This window comes from Calliphora vicina, chromosome 5 (assembly GCF_958450345.1).
Source record: "Calliphora vicina chromosome 5, idCalVici1.1, whole genome shotgun sequence".
Classification (NCBI taxonomy): Eukaryota; Metazoa; Arthropoda; class Insecta; order Diptera; family Calliphoridae; genus Calliphora; species Calliphora vicina.
This window is the reverse complement of record NC_088784.1, coordinates 114257040-114267160: the sequence shown is the minus strand read 5'-3', so window position 1 is coordinate 114267160 and position 10121 is coordinate 114257040. Positions and strand designations below refer to the sequence as shown.

The window sequence follows — 10121 nt, the reverse complement described above, 5'->3', positions numbered from 1 at the left end:
ATAATAATAATATAATTTAATAGTAATTAATTAAGATAATTAATAATCCTGTATAGCAGGAATTAGGATAAGTTTTTTTTTTTTTTTTGCTTATGAAAAATAACAATTCTAAATTTGATTGTATAATCGTTCTAGTTGGAAGTGTTTCATTCGCAAAGAAAGATTTTACGAGTTAGGAAATATGATTTACAACGTTTTCCTTTTTTTTTTATTCTAATTTACATAATATAATATATATATAATTAAGTAATTTAAGTTTTAAATATGTACTACCACGTATACACAAGTACACATAACATACAACATTGATTGGATGTTAGAATATTATTATTTGAACTAGTTTTTTTTTTCTATTCCGAAGGTGACCTTTTGTGTGTATAATGACCTTCGAAGGTCAGATGGGTCATGAAATGTCAAGATCTTGTTTGCTACAATTTCACTTCTTACCCTGGAAATTCCACTTTTTTCTATTGTTGTCCCACAAATTACATGCCACAGTTTTAATTGAATTCTAGTGGTTTGGGACTACCCTGTTCCTATTTTGGTTTATGTCCGGACTTTTATGATAGTGGTTTTATTACTTTCACACTCCTTTGATGGTTTTTACGATACTCGGTGGCCCTCTATCGTGTATTTCAAAAGAAATTAGTTTTCGGGATTATGGCCTGACTAGATTATTAGAGCCTCACTTTTGCGGCAATAGATGGCGTGTATTTATGTTTCCTTTTATTTATTCTATTAACAAACAAAATAAAAGAACAACAATGCCTATATATATTCTAGTTTTCATTTTCCTGAATTTTTACTAAATATATGATTCACTATATTGTATTTAAATTGAAAACCCAAGAAATTGGTATTAAATTTAAATACTATATAGAGTATCTGGCAAAATCGCGATAAAACTAAATTTGATTTAATCCCATTAAAAAGATAGGATCAAATAATAATAAGATTTCGAATGAAATCATAGTTTTATTACGTACATTATATGAACATTTCTGATGAAAACTTACATTTATTTCCGTATACATATAATTTATTTAATCTCTCTTGATTTATTCTTACTATTTTCCCACTGAATTTCATTTAATATTTTATGTAAGTTAATATTGTCACGATCACGACTGTCACTACTTTATCTTACGGAGTTTTATTGATGTTTGATCGATTATGTACCCATACAACACCGTTCAAACAATCATTCGATCTTCGGCAACATAGCTACCAATATATGATCGTTAAAAATCAATATCTTTGTTGTTATTGATTGGTATGTCAAGATCAAAGAAAGGTCATAGTTGTCTGTCGTCATTTGAATCCCTTCACTGTATGGTTATTGTGAATTTTACATTAGAACATCAGGACATAACTGCCCTCTATACGTCATGATCCTAACAACCTGTGAGGTTTACTTTCGTACTAAAATAGTGTCAAGTGTAAATAAACAAAAAAAAGAAGAACAATAAAAAGGAACCAAAACAAAAACAATTAAATAAACTGCGTTTCTTAACGTTTTGTATCAGAAATTGTGAGAAACGTAAAAATAAGTAAAGTAAAATAAATATAACTAATAAATTTGTGATGAAAGTGTCCAAGGCGGTGTACTCTCCATGAATGAATGGATGGAGTAAGAAGAAACCGTCCTTATTTTGTTTTTGAGGTGACCGTCACATACACTTGTTTATGGATTTAAAAAAAACGCTGATTTAAAGAGTTTACAAATTATACAAAATAAATCGTTAAAGGCTGTGTTTAATCTGCCGCAAATATATCCGACATTGCTGCTGTATAGGGATATTGCTAAAAAAGTCTTACCAATATATGGTATTTACAAACTGCAGCTATTGACTTATATTTATAAAATAATACATGGAATTGGACATCACACAATCAGATTTTCTATCAACCAGACTGTTTTTAATACAAGAAACAACTTGAATTTATGGATTTGTAGATGTCGTCTAGAAATCACAAAACAAAGAATTGAGTATATTGGTAGTTTAGAATACAATAATTTGCCTCAGTCTATAAAAAACTGTTCGTCAATATCGTTGTTTAAGAAAAAACTTAAAGATTTTTATTTAAATAATATTGAAATGCTTTTAATATAGTATAAATTATTAAATTTTCTAATGTAATATTATCTCTTTTTAAATTTTTTAAATCAGTTTTTGAAGCATTAATAATTTGTATATTGTAGCCAACGTTGTCTCAACAATGCCCTAGAGGCGCTGAGACCATATTAATGAAAATTGTAATTTTTTGAATTAATGAATAAAAACAAACAAAAAATATATATGTACATTTATTCGTTTTATTCGATTATTCTACATAAAATTGTTCAAATTGTTCGTTATTCGAAAATGGTAATTTTTAAATTGTTCGAAAAATTATTCCTAAGAAATTATTCGATTAATCGAACGATCATTATTCGAATGAATACCCTAGTAGTGGTATATTTATGTATATTTTGTTAGTGTAAAGTAAAAATGCATTGCATATCGCTGGCTTAACATGCAAAGGCTTTTTTTGAAATTGAGATTTTAATGCAGTAATGTATAATAAGTAAAAATACATTGATTACAAAGAAAAAAATTGCAGTTATCTCGTTTTGTCGTTGTGCAAAAGCGCTTAGTCCAATTTATCACAAGAAAAAACTGTAAGACTTTATAAAAAGTACAGTTTCTTTGATCTTTTTACGCACATAGAAAACAAAGAAAAGTATAAAAAATTGCGTTACAGAATTAAAAAATGTTTACACAAAACAAAGTTTGATTGTTTTTTGTATCTCCTGTAAAATATTAAAATATGGACTTAGAGCCTTTGCATGTTAAGCCAGCGATATACAATGTTGCAAGACCATTTGCACAAGATTGTGAATTGGGCTATTGTGTTTTTAAAATTTGTAATAAAAGAGAGTGGACATTTGCTATAGCTCCCATATAAGGACCACTCTCGAAAATTGCATTAATGATCATAAAACAGAAATCAATTTAATTTAAACATTTTCAAACATACGAAAGATGAAAACAAAATGAATATTAAATCATTTTGTTTTTTCAGTTTTATGATGAATTGACCTACATGCAATATTAAAATCTTCAAATATTTGCAGCAAAATATGCACATGTGATATGAATGTGATGAAATGTTTTTTGACTTATTTTAGCGTTTAATTGACATAAGACTGAATGCCAGTTGTTAGCAGGCAGTAACACACTAATTTTTTCTGTGAATATTAAACTATTCTACATATACTTTATTAAGAAAGTTATTTTGTTTAAATTTTTTATTGTTTCAGCTCCTCCTCCATCATATGATGAAGTCATGAGGCAACCGGAGATCTATCCGAAGGTCAGTAATAAAATCACCGAAGCGAACATTTGATCCCAAATGGCAATTGGATTTGTTTATATTTTTATATCTGGAAACATAATCTGTGATTCAACATAGTCTAAATAACGTTGTAATAGCTGAAGTGAAAGGGGATGTAGAACACAGCTGGAACAGAACAACGGAATTCAGTGTTATGTTAACTCAAAAATTATTTGCATAAGTTGTGACTACTTGGGCTGATAATGTAGTAAAAAGAGTCTTTAGCTCAAACTAAAAATAATAAAATACATTAGAACAATTTTTTAAGAACATGTAAGTTATTTTCTTGATTATATGTACAGTTGCGAGCATAAAAAATGCAACGCTATGCTATGTGATCTTCAACTGGTAATATTTTTCTTATAACTGAATCCAATTCTCCCCATCTGCTATTTTTATACCCTTCACCTTCGTGAGAAGGGTATATATAAGTTTGTCATTCCGTTTGTAATTTCTACATTTTTCATTTCCGACCCTATAAAGTATATATATTCGGGATCCTTATAGATAGCGGAGTCGATTAAGCCATGCCGTCTGTTTGTCTGTCCGTCTGTCCGTCTGTTGAAATCAATTTTCTGAAGACCCCAGATATCTTCAGGATCCTAATCTTCAATAATTCTGTCAGACATGCTTTCGAGAAGTTTGCTATTTAATATCAGCAAAATCGGTCCATAAATAACGGAGATATGAGCAAAAAACCGGGACAACCTCGATTTTTGACCTATTTTTGATCTATATCTGGATTACTAAGTCATTAATATAGACAATATGGATATCTAATGATAGATATTTCAAAGTCCATTGCAAGGATGTAGATAAGGCTATAGTAAGTTGGGTCAAAATCGGGAAAAATATTTTTTACCCGAATTTTTTTTGTCATACATTTTTTTCCCAAAAAAAAAAAATTCAAAAAAGAATTTTTTAAAAAAATTTGGAAAAAACTTTTTTTAAAAAAATTTGGAAAAAAATTAAAAAACAATTTGAAAAACAATTTAAAAAAAATTAAATTTTGTTTACGTAAAAATATTTAAAAAAATTTATTTTAAAGTATAATTTGGTGAAGGGTATATAAGATTCGGCACAGCCGAATATAGCTCTCTTACTTGTTATATTCTTTGTGGTCATAGTCAATTGTATGACATTTTGTCCAATATTTTTGTAGGTAAGAATAATAATACAATTTTTAATAAAAACAGTGGTAAATTAGTGCGAGCAAATAAAATGCAACTTTAAGAAAATTTAATAGATTTGTAAATTGTTTTAAAAAATAATTATGAAAAATGGCTAAAAACTATAATATTGTTACAATACAACAATTTACTGTTAATACTAATAGATTCAAGGATATGAAATCTGCAAAGGCTAACAATATTAACGAATGATAATTGACTAGGTAATGTTAGAAGGGTGCTGAAATTTAATGCTAAAATAATATTTTCACAATCATATGACATCATGTGGTCTGTAAAAATTACAAATAATGAAATCATATTCAAATATACATTTATTTTGGTATGTAAACGAATTCCAAAGAAGAGGAAGACAACTGTAAATAATATAAAATTTGACACTGTACCTACTTCATAGAATCCTTTATTTAGACTACGTGATTACTAAGCTACCGCATTTTTTACTATTTTAATTTAATATTTAAGTGAATATCTCTGACCAGACGGTCTGAGTAACATATCGAAACTATCAGACTAAAAAAAATAAAAATTTATTTTTGTAAAGGTATATACATATACGGCAATACTGAGTATTAATATTTGTCAAAAACTCAAGTATCATAATGCAATTTCATCATGTAAACAAAATTTGTATTAGATTTTAAAAAATACTAATGATTATTATAATTTACGGTCGGTATTTAAAATTTGTTTAAAACAATTTAAAGCACGATGGCCACGTATCAAACTGATTTGACAAACTCAGTTTTTATACCCTTCAGCTTCGTGAGAAGGGTATATATAAGTTTGTCATTCCGTTTGTAATTTCTACATTTTTCATTTCCGACCCTATAAAGTATATATATTCTGGATCCTTATAGATAGCGGAGTCGATTAAGCCATGTCCGTCTGTCTGTCTGTCTGTCTGTCTGTCTGTCTGTTGAAATCAATTTTCTGAAGGCCCCAGATATCTCCGGGATCCAAATCTTCAACAATTCTGTCAGACATACTTTCGAGAATTTTGCTATTTAAAATCAGCAAAATCCGTCCATAAATAACGGAGATATGAGCAAAAATCCGAGACAACCTCTGAAAATTTCATCAAAAAACACAATGTATTGCATGCTTTGACAAAAAAACAACAAAACGTATGCATGGATGTGCAAGCTTTGTGTATATGGTTTTTTTTTGTGTTTTGTTTCTTTTGGCGTTGTTGTTGTTTTTTATACAACTAAAGTTTAGTTTGGTTGTGTGTTGGTTTTTTTGACAAAAAAACAACAAATCGTATGTTTGGGTGTGCATGCTTTGCGTTTTTTTGTTTTTTTTGTGTTTTGTTTCTTTTGGCGTTGTGGTTGTTTTTTATACAATTAAACGTATGTTTGGATGTGTGTTGGTTTCATTGCCTTGCGTATTTTGTTTTTGTTTTTTCTTTTGGTGTTTTGTTTCGTTTGGCGTTGTTGTTGTTTTTTGTGTTCTTGATAAATTTAGGATGCTGTACGCTGAAAGTGGGCAATGTACATACATATGTATATACTAATTATAAAAAATAATAATGCATCCACAACAAAGGTGAAGGGTATATAAGATTCGGCATAGCCGAATATAGCACTCTTACTTGTTTTTGATTGTGTTAGTGAAAAAAATCTCACACGTATATGTTGATGTGAGTTTGACGAAAATCAAAACAATTTAGATTTTCACTGCCGCCGCTAATATGATTTGAAGCGAATTTGATGTGTTGCTGTGAAAAACGTCAAATGGCATTTTTATTCAGTTTTCGCAGCGACAACATCATAGGGTGAATTAATAAAAAAAATTCTTAACTTTAAAAAACAGCTTTGAAATGAAATTTGATGGTTTGAGTTTGATACGTTGCTGTGTTAAGGCTCCATTAGTCTTTGCGTTCTGTAACGTTTCTGTTCTATGCCGTTCTGAATGTTGTTATATTGTAGCATAGACTAACATAGACCCGAATCAGCTGTTTTTAGCAACATGGCGGAGGCAAACAAAAAAAATTTACGAAAAATTAACAAAAGAAAATGTATAATAAACCACGGTAGATTTAAAAGAGGGACAAACATATAAATTTATCACTCTATATCTCGTCTCACACACTCATCGATTTTTTACTACATTTTATTTTTTCTCTCGCTCTAAGATCTGCCTTAATGGCGGAATTGGAAAAAATGTTAAAAAAAAATGTAAACAAAACCATACGGTTCGAAATTACTTGTTTGACAGCTGTCAATGGTCTCTTATCTGTAATAATCTGTGTATTGTAGTTAGTTTTTCCGTAAGATCGTATCAGCTGTTTTTAAAATAATAACCAAAAAAAATTGGTGATTTTGTTACTATTTTTAGTGTTTTTTGTATTTAGACCGTCAACATATTATTGTGAACATTTTTATAAATACATACATATATTGTTTGTTAATGATTTAATTTAAACTAATTTGTTTTACATACATTAGAAGAAATTTATATTTATTTTATTAAATTTCATTGTTTTTTGAAAATATTAAATTTTTTTTCTTTTGTTAATAATAAATATTTATCTTTCAAAAATGTTGGCACCACTGCTTTCATATTGATAGCATTTTTGTGTCTATGTGATATCAGCTGTTTTAGCTGTCACTTAATGTTGCGGACAAAATTTTGTTTTCAACAGATTCATCCGCAACAGAACGGCAACGTTACAGAAAAACTAACGACATACACAACTTTCCCTATGCTAAAAACAAAACAGCTGATTCGTTACAGAACGGAACGTACAAACTAATTAGGGGCTCCATTAGTCTTTGCGTTCTGTAACGTTTCTGTTCTGTGCCGTTCTGAATGCTGTTATATTGTAGTTAGTTTTTCCGTAAGATCGTATCAGCTGTTTTTAAAATAATAACCAAAAAACCATCTTGGTGATTTTGTTACTATTTTTAGTGTTTTTTGTATTTAGACCTTCAACATATTATTGTGAACATTTTTATAAATACATACATATAGTTTTTGTTAATGATTTAATTTAAACTAATTTTTTTACATACATAGTACATACATTAAAAGAAATTTATATTTATTTTATTAAATTTCAATGTTTTTTGAAAATATTATATTTTTTATTCTTTTGTTAATAATAAATATTTCCCTTTCAAAAATGTTGGCACCACTGCTTTCATATTGTTGGCATTTTTGTGTATATATGATATCAGCTGTTTTAGCTGTCACTTAACGTTGTGGACAAAATTCTGTTTTCAACAGATTCATCCGCAACAGAACGGCAACGTTACAGAAAAACTAACGACATACACAACTTTCCCTATGCTAAAAACAAAACAGCTGATTCGGAACAGAACGTACAAACCAAGGCGAATTTATACAAGGTGGAGTCAGTAAAACAGCTGATAATTTTTTTTTCGCTTTTTGGTTCTAACAATTGTCAAATCTTGTTTTTATATTTAAATATCTACATATTCTAAGCTTATTAACAAAATATTTATTGTTTACATAAATAAGTAAAGCCCTCACTATTCAATTATCTACACTATATTAAGTTTAAATACTTATTTGTTAAATTTTTCATTTTGGTATTTTGACATTTGTTAAGACCAATCGTTGTTTTTGTAGAACTAACACCACCTTGTATTAATTCGTCTTGGTACAAACTAACTAGACCTTAACTGTGCTGTCGTCAAAATAATCGTATTCATATAAACGTGTGCATTTTATTTTTGACAGATTGAAGTTGGTAGTCTGCTGTCTTGAATGTGTTTAACATAGGGTACAAGGCGAATTTATACAAGGTGGAGTAGTCAATCAGCTGATTACTCTTTTTTCGCTTGTTTGGTTCTAACACCTGTCAAAGCTTGTTTTTATACTTCAATATCTACATATTCTAAGCTAATTAACAAAATATTTATATTTTGCATAAATAAGTAAAGCCCACACTATTCAATTATCTACACTATATTTAATTTTTAATTTCTGTTTTTTGACATTTGTTAAGACCATTTGTTGTTTTTGTAGAACTACCACCACCTTGTATAAATTCGCCTTGATAGGGTACAACTAGACTCTAGACTAGAGGCGCAACTGAGAGTAAGCTGAGAGTAACAATAATTCCTCTCTTCACACGTACTTGTGATATGTGAATTCAACATACTTGTGAGAGAAATTAACACATTAAAATACTTGAAATTTTACCTTTGATTTTACGACTAAATCAGAGCAAAGTAAATTAATAAAGTAGCGACAGTACTACAACAAATACAACATTTACAAAAACCACAAGCAATTTTGTTTTTGGTTTAAGGTCTGAGCTGTCAAAGTTGCCTGTTGTTGTTTTTGCTTTTGGGCTTGTTGTATTTTTCGCCACAACAACCACAAGTGAATTGACAGTTCAGACCAAAGGAAAAAAAATAGTCAGCTGTTCTACTGAGTCTACTTTATTAATTTACTTTGAATCAGAGGTTCGCAAAAATAAATCCTCTCACCAATACACTTACTCTCACCAACACATTCAATTCTTTATTTTATTCAGTGCCAGCGCTGCCAACTTAGACGATTTATCGTCATTTTGACGATTTTTTAAGTCAAATTTATTAAAATGACGATTGACGATTTTTAATTTTTCCCGCGAACAAAAATGACGATTTTTTAAAAGCAAAACATATGGTAACCTTTTTTCCTAAAATTCAAATTTTGTAAGTCCCCTTTTGCAATGTACAAATTGAAAGGCAGACAGCGTCCAGTTTTATATTGAATTGGTTTCACAAATTTTAAAACATTTTGATTTTGGCGATAAACCTTTAGAATGGAGTTAATCCTTATAAAGGTTTATGAACAAAAAAAAATGATTCAATTTTACAATTGGCCACACTTATTCCAAATTTATTAAATGGAAAAGAATATTAAGAACTTGATAATGAAGTTCGAGAATTACGTAATATGAACAACCTTGAAAGAATTTTTAATACTGTAAATTTAAATAAAACAAAAATCAGAAATGCTTTGGATTCTTCAACATTACAAGGAATAGAATATTGTTTTCAAAAGATTATCTTAAGTTAAATAATTCTCAATGTTTTAATATAGCAATTAAAAATGACTTATTAAAAAAATGTCACACAGAAATCTACCAGAGTAAAGTCACATAATACCAAAATTAAATTTTTTTTTTTTTATTAAATAATAAATTTATTTGCCTGTAAATAAAAAAAAAATATTTAAAAAGTTAATAAAAAAATGTCTTGACGATTTTTTTTTTTGTAAATTGACGATTTCTCCAAAAAAAAGTTGGCAGCACTGTTCAGTGCACCTACAAACACACAAATACAAAAACTGAAAAAATAAAGAAAAAGTCATACACCAGTGCTCATGCGTATTCCTAGTTGTCTCGTTGAGTGGACAACGACCAGCGTTGTCCAATTGGACCAAAATTGGTAGTTTTAAGTTAATAAATTGACTTTTAGGTAGTTAGGTTGGTTTGTTCCGATTTTTGTCGTATTTTGGTAGGTTTTTGAATAAGAATTTTTAAGAACAAAATAATAAAAATCATAACAGAAAAAATATGTTACTCCAAAA

The 10121-nt window shown here is 28.7% G+C and overlaps 1 protein-coding gene across 1 annotated transcript in view; it reads left to right on the top strand.

Annotated features, from left to right (window-relative positions):
- The window catches only part of LOC135962289 (uncharacterized), a 44902-nt gene extending 41476 nt beyond the window's left edge, over window positions 1-3426 (top strand). Inside the window, exon 3 of the mRNA XM_065514135.1 lies at window positions 3305-3426. Coding sequence (XP_065370207.1) covers window positions 3305-3390 — 86 coding nt within the window. The 3' untranslated portion in view covers window positions 3391-3426. The remainder of the gene's footprint in view (window positions 1-3304) is intronic.
- The last annotated feature ends 6695 nt before the right edge of the window (window positions 3427-10121 follow it).